We start from the raw sequence: 26,475 nt of genomic DNA, 5'->3' as shown, positions 1-26,475 counted from the left end.
ATTTTCTCATCGACCACCACCAAGTCCTTCTCCACAGGGCTGCTCTGAATCTCTTCTCTGCCCAACCTGTAGCTGTGCCTGGGATTGCTCTGACCCAGGTGTAGGACCTTGCACTTGGCATGGTTGAACTTCACAAGGTTGGCATCAGCCCACCTCACAAGCATGTCAAGGTCCCTCTGGATGGCATCCCTTCCTGTGCCTTTCTCTCTCTGCGTGCCAGACAGGTAACCCATAGCTGGTAGAGGATCATGTAGGAGATAATATGAGGTCTGAAAGAGTGTGGATGGTCTCAGTAAGGCATTATTCAGAGTGGAAAGCTTGTGAGTGAAAGAGTAACAACTCTGAAATGGATGCCTGTTACACAGAAAAAATACAAGTCAATACAACCTTTCCTTCTATGTGCAGCCCATCTCATTTCATTCTCCTTGATAGATACGTGAAATGTGGATGAGAGATGCTGGCAACCCTCTCTCCAAGTAAGGGAGGGAAAAGTCTTACGTCTTGCTATGTGAGTCACTATAAAATGATCCCTGTGAAGGCATTCTTCCATGTGCCTCATTCTAAAACATTTATGCTCAAAAATGCACTTGAGTTTGGTCAGAGGTGATGGGCTCAGTCTAGCAGGCCTAGCTATAAACATTTACCTAAGTGCTTTGCTAAGGTCCTGTTGTGGGGTAGGATTGTGGGGGCTGGAGAGGTCAACTGAGTGTCTTTAGGAGGAGTTGACTCAAATGTATGGATTATCCAGCATTTTCATTAGTACCAGCCAGGAGATCTTAATGTGGAATAATTTGCAAATGAAGAAACCAGACAGGAGCAAAATGCATACACAAGGAACATTAGCATTTAACTTCAGAGCCACTTCTGTGGGAGTATATATGTACTCATTGCAATATCCTGAAAATAATTGCATACATATGTACATTAGCCCCGCCCTCCAGCAATATCAATGGACTTAACCTGAGCTTTATGCTGAGTTGCAAATTAAGGGAATAGACTTTATTTTAAGAGTGTTGAACACATGGCTGCCATCCAATAAATTCAGTATGGCACCCACCCAATAAAGTGCTCCAAGGCAGCCTAATCAGGACAGAATTCCTGGCAAAAGTGCATTTGGAGACAAGGCTTGCTCTCTTTTTCCAAAGTAGAAAACTCCTTTGATGGCAGCCACAGAGAGCATTTAAAAACATTCTCAGGTGCCCCCCCCCCCCCTCCCCCCCTTTTATTTTTCAAACCGAAAATCACATTCTAAAGGCTGGAAAGGAAAATTGCAGGACTCATTTTAACACTTTTCCTGATCCAGTTGGGCAGTGAAGGCTGAGTAACAGCCAGATGATTTCATTTTACTTCTCATTTTTTCACTTCTGTCAATAGGCACCAGCCCGTAACTTATCTGTAATATAATAAAACTCCCACAGGCTCCAGCAGGACTGATTTACAGTTAGACTAAATTAGGTTTTAATTCAGCTCTGTAAACATGAATGGTGCCTAGGACTTAAACTGTATCATAAAGCTGAGCTAAATTCTCTCATAATGCTTTACTTTTCTACTAATATACATTCCAAAATGCTGGTCTGGGGTTTGTGTTGGGTTTTCTCCCCCTACACACACTGTGTTTTATTGCTCCTGTACTGCTCTTCACACTTCTCACAGTCCAGTTCTAGCAAATGGTTATACTCAAGAGCTGTGGTTTGTGGCAAAAATGTGATGTGTTGGAGACAAGATGGGAATGACTCAGTAACTCAGCAGTGGTGTAACTTGCTGGCTTGGCATACACAACAATGCAGCAGCATAGTTCAAACAGGCTGTGGAGGGTGTGTGTCCTGGGCTGTGGGAGCTATGGTGGCAGATTCTTCACTGCTAGGTAATGGAAATGGGACTAAGGGCCGATTACATCCTTCATCAGCTCTGTGAGGTGTGGTTTTGGAAGGAAGATGTGGTTTCGGATGTGCTGATGTCATGGAAACACTTCACCTCCTTCTGACTTCACTGAAAGCCAAATGCATTAGACCTGCCAGAAATGCGACATTCGGGAATAAAAAAGCACAAGCCACTCTCATCAGATGAGTGAGAGCCCTCCAGGAAAGCCCAACCAGGATGAATGCAAGTGAGGAAATCGGCAAATAACTGTGTGATGGCATTTGATATTGAACCATGGGTTCGGAAGATTAGTTTAACATCTCATTCCCTAGACTAACAAAAACGGTGTTCTTTCTTTCTTTAAAAAATCCAAACAGTTATTCTAAACATAAGCATTTTCCAACTATTTTCAGTCCAGATGCTGAATTTTTGCAAATATTTTTTTTTTTTTTAAGGACTCTTTTAATCTGATTTTTGTTATCTTGGATATCATGTTCAGCAAGTAGAAAAATAATACAATCTCCAGAGAGGAATGTAATAAAACTTTTTATTAAAGCCATATTAAACATGGGCTACTGTCATAGGTGGATTTGGATTCTTACATTTTGCACTTTTTTTTTTTAAATAAAATTCAGGCCGAATTCAAGTGTTTCTTAGCTGCCAGACAGCCTAGAACATTAATTCTGGCTTCCAGTATTCCATGGAAATAACTTCTTTGAGTTTAAATGACGAAAGGGCCACAGGCAAACCCAGCATCCTATGAACCTGGCAGATAAAAATGACCTAGGACTGTTAAAGAAGCTATGGAACCTGCAGCTTGGGAAATTATTCCCAAAAGACAATAGCACTTCTAACACCCCTTGGGCTTTCCCTTTTGGAGCCCACCTTAAAAAAGATGCCGAAACGTGTGCCCATGCCTTGAAATAGTGTGTTAGGGCTCATGTATGTGAAAGCAGCAAGGGGATGATGCTGTGATGAGTTGAGCACCCAGAGCCCTGGTGGCAGCTGATGGGCAGGAGGAACAGGAGACAGCACCTAGCAAGGGTTTTCAGAACTGTTGCATGTCTGCAGGAGAAAAGATGCCAAAGCAAATGTAGATGAGCCCATCAGGCTGGTAATCAAGGCAACAAACCAAGCAAGAGGTAGGGAAAGGTACAGAGAGGGAGGCAAGGCACTGGAAGCAAGCCCACTGAAGGAATCAGGGAAAGTGATGAGGAAAACAGGAGAGGATGGTTTTATTTCAGAAAATAAAAAAAGAAAAAAACAACCCAACCAACCCCCCCAAAAGGTCTTGTTACAGCAATTTTGAAGGCACCAGGTGCTGCTCCACCTGCAGTGACATGTAGCCACATCTCTGTAGCAACTGGCTGCATGCTCTGGGCTTGTGTCCTTCTTTTCCTAAGACTTCCACAGGTTTTGGACCCTACTATTCTATTAAAAATTCCAGTGGTAAAGTTAGAAACCTGTAGCCATTAGTATAATGGGAGATCCCTAGAGAGGCAGCAAACACTGCTACATAGAGAATTTATTAGCAGCAGGAATAGAAGCCTGTATCAGCATTTTACTGGTGGATAAATCAGTGGGTTTGCTAATGATGTTTCTCTTGATTGAATGGGATTTGTAAGGGAGAAATGCAGCTGCAAACTGAATTGCTTTGTATGACAAGAGAATAATGAGTAGCCAATCCTGAAAACCCAGGGTTTCTGTGTATATGGGATAACTTAGCTTCCGTTCTTGTTATTATCTTATATGCAAATCAAACTATCAAAACCTTTATATAATTGCTTCCCGGATCACATTTATTCTAGAGTTTTTTTTGCCTGTTTGTGTGCAAGAAAAATTTCTTTCCCTCTTTTTAGCAATGGTTTTACACTAAATCCTAGTCCTGCTGGAGCCTGCGGGAGTTTTAATATATTATAGATATGAACCAGTCAGAGGACATTGAAAGTGAACATAAAATACTGGAACTGCCTGTGGTTATGAGAGTGTTATTACTTATGTGGAGACAAGGCCTATTACCTTGTGTTATTATCTGCATGTTACATGTACTGGGGTTTTGCGTATTTGATATTTACTTAATATGCACATCAGGTTCTTTTAACAATAATGTTTTGGAGATGATCTGGCTAACTGCCCTCATCAGCCTCTTGGTAGGTTGTTCCCTGGGGTTCCAGCCAGTAAATATGTGTTTTAAGCTCTAAATAGGCTACTGCTCCCCCTCCAAAGATTCACACTGAGCTGAACAGTGCCCACTGGAAAAGTAGAAAATGGGATGCCAGCTGGCAAAGAGGGCTAAAAAGAGAGAAAAAGAGATAAAACCATTCTTAAATTGAGAAACTGCCTTAGCAACGTCCTCATGTGCTGAGTGGGAACAGATCATGGTTGCCTGGCTGGTCTTTCAAATGGCCAAGCTCCTAAATCACAGCTATGCCTTGCTGCTGGAGAGACGGAGTTGACAGAGATGCACTGTTGAGACACACTATGAATTAAACAGATGGATTGTGAAGCCCAGGCTCTGTATCCAGTAACTGTTTCTCCCTCTAGGGGAAAGTCTTACAAAAGCTTCCCCTGGTGCTCAAAAGGATCATGGTTGTTTCACTGCATTGCAACTTTAGAAAGGCTTTGGTCCGTCGTTAAAACAAATGGGGATATTTACTCTGAGTGACTGGAGTCTGCCCAAAGTGAGGAGAGATGAACTGGCAGTAACACCTTCCCACCACTTGCACAGCAGTGAGGAAGTTTTGTGGTTTAATTAGGAAAAGAAGAGAGAATGATCTCCCCTCAGCCACTGTCAGGTCAGGGACAACAGTGTGGGAAGTGTCTCAGCACTTTCTGCTTTCTGCACTTACGGTGCCAGAGGCACTGACCCTTTTTCTGGTCATCTAGATTAGTCCTGCTGGTTTCTGAGTGCATCCAGGCAACATTTCGTGCCTCACATGTGGGAGGTGGACAAGAGTGTAGGAGCTGAGAGATGAGAGCAGAATCAGGCTGCAGAAGAGTGTGTATTTGGGATGGAGGGATGCAAGCTGGATAGGAGCCTTTGTGAAAAAGATGAGGGAGCAAGAAGAGAGCACAGGTGGACCGAAAGTGACTGAGGCAAGAGAGACCCTGAAAACTGCTCAGCTAGATCCCTGGAGATGCAAACTATGATGGACATTGCCAGGAAAATGCATCACAACGCATATCCATTTAATTCCAGGTAGCTTAGTGGGGATGGCAGCAGTGGGAAAGGCACTGTAGGCGGTTTTCGTACATTCAGAATGCATTCAGATGTTATTTCAAGCCCTGCAAAATGAGGCTGCTAAGCCGTTCATCATTTAAAGGTTGCTCAGCTAAGAAGTATAAAAAAACCCCTTGCATTTTATTTCTGGAAACCAGGAAATTAAAAGAATACTGAAAAATTGGAAAAACCCAACTTTTTTTTAACTCTTCCTACTCGATTATTACTGTAATTTTTGTCACCCTACTCGAAAAAAGAATAAATCTCATTGTACTTGAGAGTCAGCTGTATGTTTTCTACCATTATTGTGGTTTTACATCATTTCATACATCAAAAACCTGGCATGAGGAAGTTACACTAGCAAACCAAAATTGCTCTATTACTGGTTTTTAATACGGTATTTTAAAGTTTCAACAATATAAACTATTGTTATATTTCAGTAGGATGTAGTATCTTCTTGGACTGAAGTGAACAATTCTGTCATGCTGACAGGGACTATCGCACTTGCAGGCTACGCCTGGAATGACAGTTTCCACAATGTAACACAAACCACTAGTGCAGTTGATTATAATCAATGTATTTACCACAAAAAAAGCTCTAGCCATAGCCATGCTGTAAAAACAGATTTCATTTTGCTAGACTTGAATAATGCAAGTAACACTACGAGACTGAAATAGCTATTGAAGGGAAGTGACTACACTAAGGCAGCTTTTTTTTCTCCTTCCAAGCAAGACTTAACTGCTGTTGACAGGGAAAGTACAGGGCATCTTTTTAGAGCAGGCCTACACAGTAAAGCACACTTAGGAAGGGCAAGTAACTAATCTCCTTAGAAGTTCTTTGTAGAAGCACTTTTGCACTCTAGAGATAAATGTTTATGCTCTGACACTGGAGCTGTAGATGACCTGAAGAGGGATCTCCTCAATGGAGCAAGCAAAGGAGGGAGCACTGGGCAGTTATTCGTCACTCATTTTCTCTATTTTCTTTGCTAGTAGAGAGCAGTTCTGGAGTAAGGGCTTTCTGCAGCACAATGCAGCTGTTCTTTCTGGCATGTCCTGAAATTATCTAATCATCTGGCATTTCTGATATCACAGCCTGTTGCCATGGCACCTAGTCATGTCACACACTCAGCATTGTGGCTTTCAGAGCAAGAGGAAGCTTCAAACAGGTTGTGGTTGCCGGAGGTGGCAGAAACTAGACATGATGACCCAAGAGTGTTCCTGTCCAGCGCAAAGGATAGGAGTAAGATTTAGCTATGTCAGAATCAAAATTAATGAAATACGAGCCACAGACTTTTTCTTGCTGGATACTTGTACACGTCTAGACCAAAAGGGCTAACTGAATCTTGGGCCTCTGACTCCTGCTATGGTTCATGCCAAAGCAAAGGGTATGAACCTGAATCGTGCAAGTATGCTCCTTGGCACAGCATCTGCAAATCTGCAAACTCAAGACACTTTAACATAGAAAGTAGCAACGAAAACTAAAAACCTTAGAAATCTTTGGATAAACCCATCCGTGGGTTTGCCCAAAATGAGTGTTACCTTCTGTGTTCAGCAATGAAAATAAACGTTTGCTTTTCTACATGTTTTGTATTACAGAAGCTGGCTAACATGCCTAAGGAAAGAAATGTAAATGTAAATGTTTTAGACCAAAGCACAAAAAAATCCTCAAAGGCTCTGAGCACTAAAAAAATGTGCTTGTAAGTTCTCTTCTAGCAGCAGCAACATTGCCTTATGAATGCTTATGCCTGGGGAGTCTGCCACCTCCAGACCTGCTCATCTGATTGCACAAGCGAGTGCTTCCTTTAATCCTTTTCACAAGTTACATTAAACAGCTTAGCAGTAGGGCTTTTCCAACTCAACTCCTTTTGACTCACAGCAATGGACTGATCAGACAGTTAAGAGCTGCTGACAGACCTTGATGGCAGGAAACCTTGGTGGAGTGAGACACAGAGGTAATTTCTGCACCTAGGAAAAAGGATGCATGGGATAGCTGAAAGCTGAACTTCTGTACTGAGACCTTTCAATCTTCATCTTCAGTATAAGCATGTGGAAAGATTCAAAAGATCCCTATAAAGATATCAGCAGTTTAGTTAGCTTCCTATGCAATCAGAATGGCAATTGCAGCTGCCTATAGGCCAGTGTAAGAGAAGTCCATGAATAAAGTAGTCTTCTCTAATGTAACTTAATTTTTAACAGCCCCTGATAGGCTTTTGCCTCACATCTTTATTGAACCCAGATTTTGGTATAAATTGATACTTTTATTTAAAACAGAGTCTGAAAATTAAGGAGGACCACTTTGAACTCTGTTTAGAAATGATCCCTACCAATCCTTTCTACTTTTCTCATCCCTTCCTCTCCACAAAGGTATTTCTTTGGGATGGCTGTAAACAACAGCCATGGGGATAGCAGTTTTATGCATTTTGGCTTTTCAAAAAGGCTTTATAGGCAAAAGATCTCAATGTAGTTTAGGGAACCAGCAGTTGTATTGGCCTCATTAGGCTGAAAAGTATTTTCTTTTCAAAAACTATGTATGTTCTCACTTTATTTTTCTTGCTTTCTTAGAAGAAAATGTTTCATGATTAAAGGGGAAAAAACCCTTCTGTGACTGTAATTAGTAGAATCCACACACAGAGAATCTTGATTACACACTCAAAGTGCTCAGGATGAGCAAGGTCTTTTTCCACTTTTGGTCAAGCAAGATTTCCATGCTGCTCCTGCCCTGCCAAAATTCATACTTGAGGCTGATGCCTGTGTGCTCACCTACTTCAAAGAATGGACTGAGTCCAAGCAATTCTTTTGCTACGATAACTAGGTTGCCAAGAGAATACCCAGTCTATCACTTACCCACCCAGAGCTCCACTGCACGTCTCTGAGTACTAGTTCAGGAATTTCAGCTATGTAAAAACAGATGAAGGGATGTGAGGCCGTGAACACACTCTGGCCATAACCGGCCTTCAGGAGCAGGTGAGGCTCCCTCACAGGCTGCTATTCTACCCAGGAGAAAGCCCGTAAGAAAGTCATTCCTTCGGCAGGATCACAGGAGACAACAGGGCAGGTTAGACAGGGTAGATGGGTGATGAAGCAGCACACAAACATAAACCCAGAATTTTGTCATAGCATGAATGTATTATTTATCGATTAGTATATTCCCCAGTAACCTACACTTTTAAGAAACCAGAAGGAAAAACAGGGTTCTGGATGTTTCCTTTTGACAGACTGTATTTCACATTTTGGGCAATAATCTTGGCCCTTCCGTTAATTCTTTCAGCCAAAATATTCAGACTAGCATACCAAAAATCATACTTAAAAATCCAAATTTAAGCAGCAGAATCACAAAGTGTTTTGCTTTTCTCAATTTCTATTCATGAAGCCAGACTCATACTAATGCAACAAGAGATGAGGATGCCAGTATTTGAAATGTATTTCATATAATGAATGAGCGAGAAGCTTTTGCAAAGAGAAAAAGACGCAAGTGGACAAATCCATATATTATCAATGTGTTTATCCTTTACAAAGGCTGGTAAGAAATTTAGGTTGCATTTTATTAAAGCTTCTTCTAAGCATGAGATGTTTGCAGCTATCCATTATACAAGACTATCATCAAAAAGGCTGAATACTTACCAGTAAGGCTCACCAAAAAAGTTGTGCTCATCAAAAATTGTTTAATCTCTTCTCAGCTTACCTGTATACACAGGCATACTAAACCGTCAGGGGCTTTGTGGGGAAGTAATTCTAAAAGGATGAGTGTTCTTGACAATGTCACCAAAACAGAAGAGTAAGCAGATTTTCTTTTGGTAGGAAACACAAAGGTCATTGCTTCATTTTAATGTTAAATTTATACTGTGCCAGTTCTGAAAGGTTTTTGTTTTTTTTTTTTTTAAGAATGCTTTCAGTAGAAAAGATCTATTACCATTTTCCTCCAATCTTCAAAGCATCTTCAAGCAATCACAAACTTTTCTTCTAAAGATGAATCTGATTTGCATATTTGCATGTACCAAATGAGGTAACCAGTTTCTGAAATTAAGACTAATTGTTTGTATGACAACTTGTACTTGTGACTTAAGGGTGTAATTCCTTCTACTGGAGCTGGGAAAAGCTCATGAGAAACCTCCATCAGCAAGTGAAGAATTCCCTTTGGGCAGAACTGTAGAAGCAGATGGTGTAACTGAAAGCAAAGGTGCAATATTCTGGACAAGAATCAAGTCTGCAGCATCACAGTTGTGTTCTAGTCAAGAAGCTGACATAACATTGTATTTGGGGGGAAATAAAGGACACATGGTCCCATGATTGGGAATTGCAGCATAATACATATGTGCAAGAAAGGTGAATGCTACAGACATTCTGACTGAACAGGCATTTTTGAGTTGCAGTTGCATCGCTTCCATGATCACATGCTTTTATGTGAGATATTTCTTAGAAATGTAAAATGACACAAGAGATGGAGAAAAAAAACTGCAACACAAAACCCCCAAGTTCCATCAAACTACCAGCAAAATAGACACTTGGCCAACTACAGCGACAGCCCATTCCCTGAAATTCAGGAGCAGAACAGTGATTATCTCCACTAGCAACTCAAAATCTGCAGTGGTGTGTTCCTCCCTTGCAGGCCTCAGCACGTAATTCCTAAGGAACATTTAATCCAGTTCTCTCTACTTCCAACCTCATGAAGCATCTTAAACCCTCCTAGAAAGATTAAAAGAATCAAAGGCAAAGATATTTCTTGTATGTTTTATATGAAGTAGGAAAAGAATTCAATGTTTGTCTCATATAAGGTGTGTACAATACTTTCGGAGACCAGAATTTCTTCTTCTGCTAGCCAAACCAGTTGGATGAATAAACAACCACAGGAAGAACTAGGAATTACACTGAAAAGTAAGAAAAGCCCACTCTCACCCATCCTTTCTTTCTTTGGTACTCAACTGCACAGAGAAGACACCATCATCACACTGGAAACATTTCAAACAGGAACAGAGAGATCTATGCATGTTCATCTGGGATGGGATTTTCCCCAGAAGATGCAACAGCCCTCCCATTCATTCTGTACCACACCACGCGTGTGTGGTATTGACTGGCATTCCTGTGAATGTCTTGTCAACACTCTTCACGCTTCTCGGTATGTTAAAACTGTCCTTGCTCTATACAGCAGCTAAAAGCAAGCTTTAGCACCTGAGAACTGGAGTGCTGAAGTATGGAAGCTTCGTTATAAAAAATAAAATTCAATTACAGGGTGTTACAAGGAAACTTTATTTAGTGACCAAATGGAAGCCCATACAAAACACTGAATTTCTGACAAAACCCGCCAAACACAAGAGCGAAGACAAATGCAGGACTGTTCATAACCCTTTTCCCCCTCCTGTCTCACACAAGTTTTTCAGATTAATCACACCAGTAGTAAGTCTTGGAGACTGGGGGTTTTAATTTCAGTGCTCAATGTAACTCCATTTTGTCACACCTAAAGTGAAGGAGGTAGAACTGAAACTAAAATGCTGCTTTGAAAAAACATAGTAAGTAATAGTAAAACCAAAGATACTCTAAACTACACCACAGACTTACTTTGGTGCAGCTGCCTGCTGCAGAGGGCACAGCAACCGCTGGTGTGTATTACAAATTACACATGCCATAGAGATACACCAGACATAGTGGGCACGAACTGAAGTTAGAAGTTGTGACCTGCCTCTATTGCCAGAAAGTCATATGAATCTTTGTCACAAGTAGAACAGCATAAGGTGTCTCTTCTGCTAAATAGATCTCTGACAGACAGGACCACATCAGGCTTTACCTCCACTCTCCCCACCCCCTTCATTTTTGATATAATATTTCTTTAGAGTCAAACTTCTGCCAGACAAGTATCAGCCTGGAACAAAAATTTCCTGCTTTTATTATAAACCTTTGAAAAAGAATTCAAATGGCTGGCCTAGAGTAATTTAATATATTGTATCTTGGCCAGTGGACTCCTGGTTCTCAAAAAACCCCTCCAAGATCAGCAGACATAACACTTCAGGCTGTGCTGTGTTAAACAGGATCCAAATGCTACTATGTTAAGTGAGACTGAAAAATGGGATCGCTCATTTCCTAAATGGGAAAAGCAGACAATTTGTATAGTCTTTTTTCTTTACCTCACTGCTTTAAATTTTCATGGTTCACTGACTATAGACAGTGTTATTTTTCTTGCAAGCACGGGCAAGGCAGGCAGGTATCAAATGAGTGAAACTATGACTTTGGACAGGTTTATGTTACTGTCCCTCTTATTGACAGCTTGACAATAGCTATTCACTACTTGACAACTGTTATGTAGGTAGAATGGACTGTGATCATCACTGACAGGCAAGAAAGATTCTGCCCTTGCCCGTCTCTGCCCCAAAGCCCAGCCAAACCCAAAATTTGTACTTGTTTCTTTCAGCAGCACAACCTGACAGAGGCAGCCATCCATACAGACCTGTGCCAGGTCAGAGCACAGACCAGGTACTCACAGCTTAAGGGGAATAATAGGCCAGTATTTGGGCTGCTTTTTGTCACAGCTTCTATCAAAGATAAGCTGCATGGCAGCCTCCATTGCCTGGATTTTTTCAGCTTCAGCACCATAAAGCCTCTTCATTTCTGCCATTCGCCTTTCCCCAGGTCTTTCTGTGGGTGGTTGCACGGAACGTCCTGTTCTTTTGTGAAGGTCTTGATCAGCCTCCACATACTGATTCTCAGCTTCCAGCTGCTGTTGTCTCCCTGGACAAATAAACCACAAGAGATGTAAATTACTGGGCTATCAACCAATCACATTTTATTTAAACTTCTTAAAATGTTACATATTCAAATCTGTGCTGGGTCTAAGGGCCGATATCCACACTTCTGAGGGTTCAGCCAACTCCTGCAACTTACAAAACAAACTGCATGTTATTTGTCCTGCTGGGCTCATTATGCATAATTACAAATTCCTACTAAATATTATGATAGAACCAGGCTGGAAGAAGTGGGGAGAAAGGAAGAAGATCCTGGAACTGAATCCTAAAACTGTAAAAAGCCTCTGAATTAGTAATAACGTAAAAATCATCACTGCTTATTTCTTCCCCTCATATACCTCTTGAAGAGAAAAAACCTTTGAATTAGTAATAACGTAAAAATCGTCACTGCTTATTTCTTCCCCTCATATACCTCTTGAAGAGAAAAAACAAAAAACCGAAACCAATCCCCCCTCCAAAAAATCCAAAAACCAAACAAGAGAGTTGTTTCCAAAGCAATGAGTTAGCAGCTGAGATAGGGAAACAATGCACAGGACAATGCAACTTCAGCTGAACCACAGCCAAGAGAAAATGTAATCAGTTACTATACTATGAAAACGAACAGATTGCTCTGTCATGTAAGCGTCTGCCATTAAGTGCATCCAATGAAACACAGCTGTAAGTGTTGTGTTTAGATAAACTATCCAATCTCATCCATTTCTCAACACTGGCAAAGTTCGCAACTGGCAGCATTACTGCTATTGCTTTAAAGACAAACCAAAACAGCACACAAATCCCTGCATCATTCTTTTAAAAAGGATTTAAAACAGTTGAGAGTGGTGAAACATTGTCGTCAAAAATCCTCTTTGGGAAGCGCAATCAGGAAGCAAAGAACTTGATTTTGTGTGCCCAAACTTACCTCTACTTCCTGGCTGCTGCTCTGGTGGAACAAATAATGCTCTGTGAAGTTAAGACAGCAAAGTGCTACACAAGACTCTCCTCTTATGGGGACATTTCTACAAGATGAAGAAAATCACCTGGCAGTTGGACTCCTTTGGCTATCAGTAACAAACGAGGGCTGTCAAAGCTGCATCACAGCAACAGTTCACTACTAATGACAGCATGTTTTTTTTAAACTCCAAAGGGACAGAGTATCCACCGGTCAGGATGCATTAGTCACATACAGGACATGCTTCTCAGCATTTGGTGCTGTGTATCTCTTCCCTCCTTCCCCTAAGACAGAGATTTAGCTTCCACTAAACACGACATCTGCAAACCCTAACCCAAAGTTAAATAACCTGAAATATCTGTGTCAAACATCTGCAGTTTATTTTTACAGTGGAAAGTACTGTACAGAGCAGCCAACTGTCTGTCAGCCTTCCTAAATGAATTACCCCTCATTCACAGAAAATAGGTATTTTAAACACTAGACTCAGAAACTTCAATTTTTGCATCTGTCTGACAGGGCCACAGAAAGCTTTTGTCCTGTCATTCCAAACACCGTCCACAGTTTTGTGTTGGTAGCCAAACGACAGAAGGGCTTGAAAGGCTATTAGCCATCTATTCCAGAGAGCCGCTTCACTTTTTGCTTTAAAGGCACACCACGACAGAAGGGCTTGAAAGGCTATTAGCCATCTATTCCAGAGAGCCGCTTCACTTTTTGCTTTAAAGGCACACCCCTGAAGGCAGCTTCACTGCCAGAATTAATGAGGAAACATACATTAGAGTCTGTATGTGTTTTTGGAAGAGTCAGATTTATTTGGCGTCAGGCCATTTTAACCAGAAGGTCTAAATTAAAAGAACTAACATTGCCTAAGGAGGGCCGAGCACTATGTGGACAGGCTATGGCACCCAGGCAGTGACTACACGGGCCCCTTGCATTCCATTGATGCAAACTTTCTGGAACACCAGACTGCCCACAACTAGGTAACACGCTTTTAAGCATGAACTTGATGCAACATACACTGAATAGAGTTAGAAAAAATCTGTGCCGGAAAATGTTTCCCATTGTAGGTTATGCAGCAAAACTCTGCCAGGGCAAAGAATGGAACCCAGATTTGTTGGCGCTCCTGGGCCACAGAGATAATGCCTTGTATTTCTGTATTGCCCATGGAAATTTTTTATTCATTAGTTCCATAGCTGCATGCTAGAGACAACTGCTTCCTTGCTTCTTTGCCATAGAATGCTCTCTGACAGCTCATTGCACAACTAGTACTTAAGAAAAATTAATTTCTCTGGAGACAGATAATGAATTCTTTGGTTTGGAAATTAAATGGGTCTCTAGCAGAAGCTTTATGATGGATGAGTGGATTACAGTTTAGTGTGCGTCATCTCCAATTTATAGCAGAGAGTAGTTCATGAACTCACGGATCTTAATGTTAGCAATCAAAATAATAACACCACTTGAAACTGCATTCTCAAAATTACCTACAAAAATCTGAAGTATAATGTTTACTTTACACTAATCAGATGCACTGCCTTTAACTTTCTAACCTGACTCTCACTATTCCATAGCTACTGCTTAAAAATTCCCAGAATGACTCTATTACAGTCTCAGACATGTAAATCAGGTCTAGAGTCCAGACAGAGGCTGGGGACAGAAATCTGCTACAGTGACCTACTATTTTTTGCACCAAAGGCTGAATTTGAGCATAGAACATGGCAGCTGCTGCTGATAATATAACTGTAACTGTGTGAAATATGCTGCTGTTTCAAATCAGTTATTGTCATGGTAATATCTCTCCAGAAAACTCCACTGACCATGACAGTGCTACCTGCTGTCACAGTCAGTCAAGGGAAGAACAGCCATGGAACTAAAATGGGTATGTAAACTACTGCTTTTCCAAGAGCAGTATTTCCAGCCAAACACAAAGATAAGAAATAGATGGCAGCAGAGAAAGTTTTGTCCTGTTGAGGTGCATGCTAAACCTCCTTTGGTGGGGCAGAGGTCAGGAAATTGAACTGCTCTTCTTTCCCGCAGCCTGGTTCTTTCTGTTACCTCAAGATTTACTTTGAAAACATACAAAGCAATAAATCCGCAGCTAAATGGGGAACTACCTCTTCATCAAGAAGATTACAACAAGCATCTGACAATGTAAAAAAACAACCAGAAAAAAAAATTCTCTATAGCCCTAAACCTAGAGAGTTAACCAGAATTTCTCTGAAGCAAGCACCAAACAGCCATCCATGAATTAGATAACAAGGTTTATGAAAACCCTAATTCTCAGCCTGCAGCATTACATCCCTAGCTCATTCTCAAGTCATAGTTTCACACTCCAAATTTATAAGTCATTGTGCTGCCAAGTTATAAATGTGAAACAAATAATTTTTACACAGTTCTAAGTAGTTCCTCCTTCCACTTCACACAGTGAAGAATGTGCTTTCTTTTACAGCATTCAGCTTCAATCACTGGCAAGCTTCCCCCATCATGGAACATTATCTTGCAAATGTTCACAAGGCAGGCAGGCAGCTGCAGTGGCTTCTGGTCCCTGTGCAAATGAAAAGCATTGCGGGCATTTTCCAAATTGATCAGGTCTATTTATTCCCAAAGATACTTTTCATCTCTTCAGGATCTTTTCAGAATTAACTTATTCCCACTAAGTCCAGTTCTGCTGGGAAGTCATCACTACCTGGCCAAAACTAGTTGAGACATCTTTTTCCAAACACAGTAAAGCCTTTTTTCTTCATATTTAGGGAATACCTAACTCATACTGCATTCTGAACATCATCAGTGATTCCAGGCCTTTAAAAAAAAAATTTGGGGTAGTTGTTTCTTCCCTTTCCTCCTTTTTTATGGATGACTTAATCTAGGATATCCTAGCTGAAAAGTAAACAAATATAGACAACTACCTTCATCCTCAGGGAGTGCCAAAAGCAGGATAAACAGTAACTAGTATATTAGCTATTCACTGCATTTGGGACTTCATATGCACACAAATGCCCTCTTACATACTTTCAGCAAAACCATGACTTAAGCCCTTTAAGACATAAGCTGTTTTCCCCATAGGCCCTTAGAAATCCAGATGTGTTATTTCTCTTATTTTATAAAAAGGAAAAATGTTATAAACTTTTGGTAAGTTTGATTTACTTTGCTCTTCCCTCTTTGTAATATCCTTTGAGAAGCTTAAGTAGTAACAAAAAATATTTCCTCTCTGGAATTCATTCTTTTTTTCATTAAAGCAAAAAAAAACCCAAACCCACCAAAGCAAGTTAAAAAACCAACCCTAAACCCAAAACCCAAATAAATTCCCTTATTTGGAGAGAAGTCTCCGTGGAGAGACTTTTCAACATTGAAAGGAGATGAAAGTTGGGAGGGTAATTATCTATGTTGGAATTTTATGACAGATTTATACCCAACATTGTGTGGTTTCTTGTATCATTTTTAGCTCTTAGCATTTAAACATCCAACCCTCAGCTCACTGTAACCAGCGATCATACGCAGCGTGGCAATGTTTCTTATACAGACAACCTTCTCCACTGTTCTCTAGGTGCTCCCACCCTGCAGTCTGCCATGTTCTGCCCCATATGACTGTAGTTATGGCAAGAGACCAAGAGCTTGCTCCTCTTACGTGTCAAATGGCCTTTACTGACTGTGAGTTTCTTGCTTAGTTAGCACATTATTCTTCAAGCAAATAATGCACTTTCCCCAACCTTGATCTGCTTTTTCTTTTCCATGATTTCAGCCTGACCTATACCCCTGTTCACATATTTTTCTGCTTATTTCAAATGATGAATGATTTTCTGTTACTGCTGCATGCGCACTTTCTGAACTTTCTCATCTTGTTTTAAATGCTACCTGAACTGATCTTGAGCAGCCCCCACTAACAGAGTTAAAAACACTACCCATTTCTATTGATTAAAAACTCCTAGTTCTCTCTTTGAATGCCACTTCCCACAAGCCTGTCTGCTGTGTTAAATGTTCTGCCCACACAGGCTTCTCAATGCAAAATGCCAGCTTCTTCATCTCCCTAGAAAAGCTATGTACCTTTACAATAAACTTACATACGAGTTTTTCTGAGGTGATAGCATCAGACCATTTTATTATGCCCATACTTGCATGAACCAGGCATACCATAGGGAAAACCAAACTCTTTGCCTAAAGGAATTCCAACAAAATAAGCATTTAAAACTGGGGATTTGTAAACAGGATATTCAAGGAGTTTAATTTCTACAGAGATCAACAGAGGTCTGGATTTCCAGAGGGCTGTCATCTCAAGAATTACTCTTCATCAAGTGCAAAGCTTTGCAGGATGAGAGAGTTTCCATCAGTGGGAGCCTGTGAGATACAAACAATTGTGCCTTACCCCCACATCTCTAAAGATAAAACATTCTGGGTTGCTGAAAACAGCATGGTCTGGCTTGCTGAAGGGTTACTTTGAAACACCAAACAACTTAAAGAAATTGTGGAAACATACTGAAAGAAGAGAGTGAAGATTTTATAGTGGAATGAACAGCCTCATTCTGGCTATAAGTTGGTTTGGAGAAAACAGACTTACGTTTAAACTCCTTAAGTTTAAAAAATAGTGCTTGCAAAAAAGCAAGAAAAAGATTACAGACGACACAACGTAACTTCCCCCTTCCCATTTTTAACAGGAGAAGCCCAATCTTCAAAGAAGTGGAGACAGCCAGGCTGTATCTTACCATGCCAGCAGTCCAACCTATGCACAAAAATCAAATGCTGTGGCTGGCTTGAAAACACCAATTTGGAATAGAAGTGACTTTTTGGGGGTAATAATTGCCTGCAACAATAACCTCTCAGCATCCAGAGTCACAACCACTCTGAAAAAGAAATACAAAAAATGCTGAAAATAGTAAACTCACAAGTATCTAATGCTGACAAGTTTTCCATCTGCTAGTTAAGGAGGGAATGAGTTAAAAGAAATAGAATATTTCACCACATATATCTACAAGTAATGCAATATTCTCAAGAAAAAGGAAAATGTTCTGTTACAAGCTTTGAAGCAAGAGCAGATGTGATTCCTTGGCAAGCTTGTGGCAGTCTGAAACCATGGTTCCATGGACATTTTTCTTGCCTCAGCTACAAAACCAGCTTATGCAGTTTCTGCTCCCCTCCTTCTTCCTCAGCTTCATGCTCCAGCTCCCTCCCAGGCCTCTCCAGGATGCTGCTACAATTGTCTAAGGGGCCACACAATGAATCCTAAAAAAATCCCACCAACAAACAAAACTCCCACCCCAACAAGTTATATTTAATCCTGGTACAGTTCAGTGTCTTGGCACCACACATGCTGAACTAAAGGGGCAGCACTGGAGCAGGACTGAATGGCTAAGAAAAAAAACTGCTTAACGTCACTTTGGCACAGAGACATGTTCAGTGAAGCACAGTCTGACTGAAAACCTATTGGTAAAAGCAGGAAACAGTCTAAGTTGAAAGAGCATGCTCCCCAAGAAAGACACGGTTGCAACAAGCTAAGCAGACAGCATTGCAAATCTGAAGTACTCAGTTTACCTTCTCTTTCACTGTAATACAGATTTTCTAATCATTTTGAAGAGGTCAGTTCTGTAGAAACAGGTGAAAGCTTAACAAGACTGCAAACAGAGAAACTAGTTTTGAAATCAGAATTAATAGTAAGCCAAGAGTAAGGTTACAACCAAGGTGTGCCACTTCTACGTTTGCTACTGCGTGGTACGTATCACTCTCAAGTTAATTAAGCACATGCCTCACTGTAATGATCTGTGAAATGATTCTCAGACTTTCCTACCTGACAGAGTTTTAAAGAATTAATTATCTCACATTATTTTGAAATCTGTGGGCTAAGTAACTGGCGAAAAGTTACACAGTAAACCAGAGAACAAAGAAACTGATTACTATTTTAGAACTAGGATTAAAACCCAAGAAAGGTTGTCTTGTGGTCTCCAAAACAAACTGCCAAAGATCCTAGATGGAAACAATACAAGCCTTCATGTCCATGTTTACACTAGCAGTAGGTTACACTGGTTACTGCCCAGCTAAACAAGAAATCACCTTTCTTGTATTCTCTTCTAGTACCTTCCACAATGAAACCCTTAAGAAGGAATATTCTTATCCCAACCAGAAAATGAACTGAAACAATCAATTAAACCCCATAAACACCAAGCAAGTAGCTAGCCCAGTGGAACCTCAAGTGAAAGCCTCCTCTAGAAATCTGAATCAGATAATGTATTATAATCAGATATATGTATGTAAGTCTAGGATAGAAAACACACAGGTGAGCCCAGAGTAACCAGGGGTCTGTATCACACCAGAGACACCAAGATGTCCAGGCGGTATTCTTGTGACAGAATTTAACGGCGAGGAAGCTGCTGATCAGCCACTGCTTAGAAATTAGTACAGGATCAGGCACTGGCAGCTGCCTCTAGTAAGGATCAAGTCTGCAGCAATAAGATTAAATGCAAACCAGCTGACTCTGCACTCCCATCCCCCAAAACAACTCCAATCTGTCACTGATGGCAACAATGCTGATGTCAGACAAAGACACCACTGCTAGAGTAAACAGAAGGATTACTTAAATCTCTATATAACTATATCCATATACACACGCACATTTGCGGCACAGTCAGAGGAGACTGAACAAGGAAATGCTCAAATTTAAAAGTGCTTCTTTAAAAGCAAACCAGCACACTGAAGAAACATGAGTTTCACAATCATTTTTTGTATGTTCCCTGCATAGAAATTAAGCACATGCACTTGGAAGAAAGTGTTCCATGATGCAGTGTGCTGGACAGCTAATACGGAAAGTTTGGTGCTTCCACACAAAAATAAATAAATATATAAAGGAAGTAGCCTGTGTTAGTCTTCTGAATCAAACCTGCATATAAAAACTTCATACTGAAATGTCTTTCTTGACTCCAGCCACAAACTACACTGCTGAACTCAAGTCTGGTTTATTGCATGAGATGAGAAAGCAGCTCAGTAGTATCTGCAGGGAAGTCTGCTACTTGACGAAAAGCATTTGAAAAACAGCTCCTTGTGACCATGTCACTGATTTTCTGAAAGGAAGCATACTCAGGTTATGAACTGACCTTTCAGCTAACTGGCAGATCCACAACTTAGCATTACCTACCGCTGACATGTGGAATTAAATAAAAATCTCTGACCCAGATAAATTAATTTCAGCAAGTAAATATGTGGGTTTTTTTTTTCCATGCTGTTAGTAAACTACAGTGCGCTCCCTGACCAATCATTTTGAAAGAGACATCTGGAAAGAGGGGCAAACTAAAGGAATCAGCAAAATATATCACATCCTGGGAAAGAGATGAGAGGTAGCTTTGGAAACTTCAGTTTACTTCTGACCTGAGCTTCTCATTGCTCATTTCAGCATTCTAGTAAATTAAATGAAATATGCTTCAATACATGACGATAAAGCTATGCCCAGTATGAAAATCGCAACAAAAAACGCTTTGCCGAGCTGAGCAGCTCCAGCGAGGAGCCCCCAGCCCCGCGGCGAGGGGAAACCCCGCGTCCAGGAGCCTCAGCCCCGAGCGGCGACAGCCACCGAGGGAGCCCCGAGCCCCCGCCAGGCCTTGCCCAGGAGCCGGCAGCTCCGCTGAGGCGGGCAGGGGCTCACAGGGGGCGGGGCCAGCAGGGACGGCCCCGCCCTGAGCAGGGGAGAGCACGGGTTAAGGAGCGCGAGCGAGCGGAGCGCTGCGCGGCAGTCAGGGCGTCAGTCAGTCCGGGAAGGTAGGGATCGGGTCAGGAAAGCCAAGGCCCAGTCAGAATGAAATCTGGCCAGGGATGTGAAGGACAACAGGAAGGGATTCTATAGGTACATTGTAAATAAAAGACAGACTAGGGACAACTTGGGCCCTCTCTGTAAGCTATCGGGAGAACTGGCTACCCAGGATTTGGAGAAGGCTGAGGTTCTGAATGACTTCTTTGCCTCAGTCTTCACTGGGAAGGGCTCTGACCACACCACCCAAGTCCTGGAAGGCAGATGCAGGGACTGTGAGAATGAGGACCCTAGGCCCATTGTAGGAGAGGGTCTGGTTCGGGACCATCTTAAGAACCTGAATCTGCAGAAGTCCGTGGGCCCTGATGAAATCCATCTGCGGGTCCTGAAGGAGCTGGCGAATGAAGTTGCTAAGACACTGGCCATCGTATTTGAAAAATCTTGGCAGTCAGGTGAAGTTCCTGACGACTGGAAAAAGGGAAATATAACCCCCATTTTCAAGAAGGGGAAAATGGAAGACCCGGGGAACTACAGAGCAGTCAGTCTCACCTCTGTGCCTGGCAAAGTCCTGGAGCAGATTCTCCCAGAAGGCATGCTAAGGCACATGAAAAACAACAAGGTGCTTGGTGACAGCCAGCATGGCTTCACTAAGGGGAAATCCTGCCTGACCAATTTGGTGGCTTTCTATCATGGGGCTGCGGAACTGATGGACAGGGGCAGAGCAGTTGATGTCATCTACCTGGACTTTTGCAAAGCGTTTGACACTGTCCCACACAACATCCTTGTCTCTAAATTGGAGAGACATCAATTTGATGGATGGACCACTCGGTGGATAAAGAACTGGCTGGATGGCTGCACACAAAGAGTTGTGGTCAATGGCTTGATGTCCAGCTGGAGACCGGTAACGAGTGGTGTCCCTCAGGGATTGGTGTTGGGACCGGTCTTGTTCAACATCTTTGTCGGTGACATGGACAGTGGGATTGAGTGCGCCCTCAGCAAGTTTGCCGATGACACCAAGCTGTGTGGTCTGGTTGATATGCTGGAGGGAAGGGATGCCATCCAGAGGGACCTTGACACGCTTGTGAGGTGGGCTGATGCCAACCTTGTGAAGTTCAACCATGCCAAGTGCAAGGTCCTACACCTGGGTCAGAGCAATCCCAGGCACAGCTACAGGTTGGGCAGTGAAGAGATTCAGAGCAGCCCTGTGGAGAAGGACTTGGGGGTGCTGGTCGATGAGAAAATGAACATGAGTCGGCTTCAGTGTGCCCTTGCAGCCCAGAAAGCCAACCGTATCCTGGGCTGCATCAAAAGGAGCGTGACCAGCAGGTCGAAGGAGGTGATCCTGCCCCTCTACTCTGCTCTTGTCAGACCTCACTTGGAGTGTTGTGTGCAGTTCTGGTGTCCTCAACATAAAAAGGACATGGAACTGTTGGAGCAAGTCCAGAGGAGGGCCACGAAGATGATCAGGGGACTGGAGCACCTCCTGTATGAAGACAGGCTGAGGAAGTTGGGGCTGTTCAGCCTGGAGAAGAGAAGGCTGCGTGGAGACCTCATAGCAGAAGTTTGAGCACTGTCTTCTTTCCAAAACGCAGGTTGTGTCCTGGCCTTCAGAGAGTTAAGCTGTACTTAGCAACTGGGAGCTCCATGTCTCCCCTCTGTTCTTTCAGTGGGGCAATTCTCACATGAAGGAAATGTGTAAATAACTTGAGAAAGAAGACTTTACATGAGAAGAGCCATCAGACTAAAAGCCCATTTAGCCTGACAGTGCATTCATGACAGAGGCCAATGACTAATGCCAAGAGAAGAATACAAAATCAGGGTATGTAAATAACTACACATCACCAACTTCATGTACTGAGAAATGGAGAGATCAGAAAAAGGCAGATACTTCTTGCACTTTTCCAAAGTCATCCAGATGCTCTACCATCTACTACCTCAACACCTCCTCCACCAACACATCACACATGATGCAGTCTCCATGGTCTGGACTCTTCTACAGATTTTCAGCTTCCTTCCCACCATACCAGTGGCCAAAAAGCCCAAAGCAATGACAAGAGATGAATTTTCAAGCGAGTCTTCCAACCCTTCTGCTTAGCAACCACATCAGAAATTGCAGACCTTCTAGATATGAAGGTGCTCTGCAAGCTTTGTGCAGAGTGGGCGAACAGCGGCATTGGCTTGCTAGTATATGAAGAACCATATTAAAATTGAGGCCCAGCATGATCTTTGGAGACCTACATTCCTTGGCAGAGTTTCTCCAATTACTATGAACAGAGAGCTGACTTTTAGCTCAACAACCTCCACTTCAGCAATTACAAATGAAACTAAACCCACAAGATTCTTATCCAGCCAAATGTGAACAGCAGCGATCAATAGTGTAACACTCATGCTATTTATTTAGTACAAACCTAATTTCAGTACAAATATCCATTTCAGATTTATTTTCCATTTTACATTGCCTCCATGATTTCAGTGTACTGCAGAGCAGTGTTATGACAACTTAGACATATGTCCTTGAAAATATCAGGGGGAAAGCTTTGGTGGCGAAACAGGTTTGGGTGCTTTGGAGGCCAACAGCAATTATAACACCAATAGCAATTATAACACCAATGAACAGATGGATCAATCTGTACTGAATAATTCATATGGCTGCAGCACAACTCTTTCCTGGTGTGCTGTCATATCAACCTTCTCTACTTTCCTGATAGAAAGGGAAGTGCTACCACCCCTCTAGTGGCTTAAACCACAACACTAGTACAGGTCCAAATAAAAAGAAAATGGACACAAATTCCTAGCACAGGATGGTGCTTTAGATTCCTTGATATGGGCTTCATAGCAGATCACATGACAAGATAGGACAGGTGCTTAACACAGCCACTGGAAAAGACAATACTGACAACATCCCCTTGCACCTTGGGGTTTAAGATGCTCCATCCTTTGGCTACAAATTACTGTCTCCCTTCTTCCTGGAAGGCATGGATGGAAGAGAAAGATTATTATTTTGGACATCTGTTTCTAAATTCCACCTCTGTTGCAAGCTTTTATGGATCTAGCCCCAAATGGCATGTCCAAGGTCATGATGGAAGTCTGTAAAGGCCACCCAAGTCTGAGATGGGGAGCCTAACAGCCTCTGTCTCTCTCACTGGATTTTGAGCATGCAAGGAAATTAGATTCAAAAAGATCCAGGCAGACAGAAGTCTCTGAACTCTCAGTTTCTGCCTTCGCAGCACCCACATCTCCCAAACAACAAGGGATGTGAATTCCATCTGTATGCTTCTGATAAAATGAGGCACAGTGAGAGATGTTGAAAAGGAAATGATGCCTTTGAAGTGTTGGTATTAACAACACCCAATAAAATTAACAGGGGTAAATGTTGTGTCTCCAAGCAAATCTGTACAAGAAGTTTACTTTATAACAGATACATCTAAAATGTGTAACACTTGAGATATTCTGCTGCCCTGTTCTGTTGTAGATTCTGAGCAGATTTTGTAAAGAGCACCGTTTTTTCACAATTACTCCACTGCTGAAACTTTAAACATTCGTGGTACAGAAGCAGATCCCCCAGGTAGATACAAAAAAAGGTTGTGTTAGAAAATGCTTAATTCACAGCCCACACTATCACTGTTTCCACTTACAGGGTTGAGAGTACTATGCTAAAGGTGAATGAATTCAAATTTATCAGCACAGAACTGAGACAAGAGCTCCCTCCCTGTCTCCTAAGTAAAATCATGCAGAGATGCAGAAATGATCCATGTGGCACTTAGATGGAACCAGTAACCAAGGAATTTTAGGGGAAATGGGAAAGTGCATAAACTGTAAAGACAGACTGCCCAAGCTGACTGATTAGCACAGCACAGCTTTTATGCCACTTTTCCCTAGAGCTGTGTCTGTCACCATGGTCTCACCTGCTCTTTTCCGCAGCAGCTGCAGCTGCTTTCACAAGCTCCCCTGCAGGGACAAAGAATGGAGAGAAGACCAGAGGAGCCACTCAGAGCAGCTGCAGATGCTAACGGCATAAGTAAGCAGGCAGACCCGCCTTTAAAAATTACCAGCATGAATTCTGAGTTTAAGTAGTGTCTGCATCTTCCCACACCAAACTGTTCCCATGTGAAGCAATCTTCCATAACAGCATTCTGAAAGCTGGTTTTGCTCTTACAAGACTGGGGAAGGATTCCCTGTTCTGTATGTGGCATCTCAGCCCTGGAGTCTACCTGGTAGTTCTTTACCAAAGTCCAAGTACATCGCAGCAATGCCCTCAAACCTTGGAAACTGCATGGACACAAAACAGGCACTGACACTCTGCTTACTTGATCTAAAACTGAGTTACTGCGTGTATTTTCTTTGTAAGGAGAAAGTTTCAATAGCTAATTCATCACAGCAAGCCACTGACCTGTTTCCACAGGATCTTTTTGAGACCAGCAACTACCAAGACACAGCTGTCGAAAGCAGATCTAGCACAGGGATGGTAAGGGACAGGGCAGCTGAGAGGAGCAATGATCTATCTGCCTCTGTCCTGCACATCTCATTCTCATATCCTCAAGACAAGTCACAGAAGTTCAGTCAGAAGAAATTTTACCACAGATTCACTTAAGAGCAGCAACAATACAAGATTACCAGACTTCTCTTACTGCCTCATGAATAACTTAAGGACAACAGTTCTTTGGGAGAAAGAGTAGCTCAAATCCCATATTTGTTCAGCAAAGATGATGTTGACACAATGTGCTCTGGTCACAGGGATGACATCTAACTTGAATGTTAAACAAAAGGTCTGGAATGAACAATTCTTCTCAGATCATATTGTTCATTCTTTTACCACTTGAGGTTTTTGCTTACTTCCTGCTAAGGTACCCAAAATCCCTTATAAATCTTAAGAGACTGAAACTCTCAACAAGCCACCTGTGGTATGCACTATCTCCACTACAATAACAGGAACATATTAGACAAATAAAGGGTGAGAATTTCCAAAACAGGTTTCCAAAGCTTAATACATATTAAGACAACACTCTTCATTTCCATCAAATGTAAGAGGAAATAGAGGGTGTTTGACATCCTAGCATTCCTCTTAAAGCAATGTCTATGCTACAGCCGCATTGAGCCGTGTAAGCTTCTTTTCCCATGCTCCTAGCTATGAACCTCCTGTAAGTCAAATACCAGAAATCCACAGCATGCTTAGGAAGGTCTGAGCCCAGTACAGCCACTTGAAGACAGGAAAGTGGCATTGCAGGCCCCAGCTCTACCCAACTGTCCAGGCTGCATGCATGCACAGGAGCGTGGTCCACAGCATCCTTAGATGTCACCTGGAAGCTGAAAACTGAAGCATCTCTTAGCAGAAGAAAACAAGCCTGGCCTTGCACTTGCATAGTTTTAGGGGTTGCCAACACTGTCAAGAAGTTTCAGCCAGAGGCACATAACGAATAAGAAAAATTTCACATATAATTTCCAGTTCTGTGTATTAACCCTCACACAACACTCCTGAGCATTCAGCAGAGGATTTCCATTTCCAACTGTTTCTGGTCCAGTGAAACAAAAACCACAGCCACAGTTTCCTCAGCAGCACCTCAAGCTTTCTAGTGTCTCTCTTCCATTAATTCCTGTAGTGGCAAGTACAGCATAATGTCCATTTGTTACAACAAGTGCTGGATTGATAGGAAAGCCACAGGTCCGCATAGCAAAACTACACATTCTCCTAAGCTCTAATTCTGTCCCTAGTATGAGATCCAAGGGCATTTTCTTGACTATCACATATTCTAGGAACGGCTGAATTCTCAAATTGATACTCTTAGTACAGAGATAACATTTCTTATGAAACAGATATAAAACTATGCCCAATTGTTACTCTCCACATGCAATTCAGCCCCTCTATTTTTGTAAGTACAGATTAGTTTTCAATATTAAAACAGTAAAAATTGTGGCACTTTTCCTTGTTTCTCTAGTAAGAAGACATTTTTTTTTTTTTCCTAGCTGTTGGCTTCCAGTGCAAAATAACACAGCCTCTACACTGGACACACTGTGTGGACTTG

The 26,475-nt window shown here is 41.9% G+C and overlaps 1 protein-coding gene across 3 annotated transcripts in view; it reads right to left on the bottom strand.

Annotated features, from left to right (window-relative positions):
• Positions 1–10,299: 10,299 nt before the first annotated feature.
• Positions 10,300–26,475, bottom strand: part of GEMIN8 (gem nuclear organelle associated protein 8) — a 28,676-nt gene continuing 12,500 nt past the window's right edge. For all 3 annotated transcript variants that reach the window (XM_065677418.1, XM_065677417.1, XM_065677419.1), the window contains exon 5: positions 10,300–11,796. In XM_065677418.1, coding sequence (XP_065533490.1) covers positions 11,546–11,796 — 251 coding nt within the window. In that variant the 3' untranslated portion in view covers positions 10,300–11,545. The remainder of the gene's footprint in view (positions 11,797–26,475) is intronic.

The sequence above is a fragment of the Lathamus discolor genome, chromosome 4 (assembly GCF_037157495.1).
Source record: "Lathamus discolor isolate bLatDis1 chromosome 4, bLatDis1.hap1, whole genome shotgun sequence".
NCBI lineage: Eukaryota > Metazoa > Chordata > Aves > Psittaciformes > Psittacidae > Lathamus > Lathamus discolor.
The sequence above is the reverse complement of the archived record's forward strand: the minus strand, read 5'-3'. Positions and strand labels throughout refer to the sequence as shown.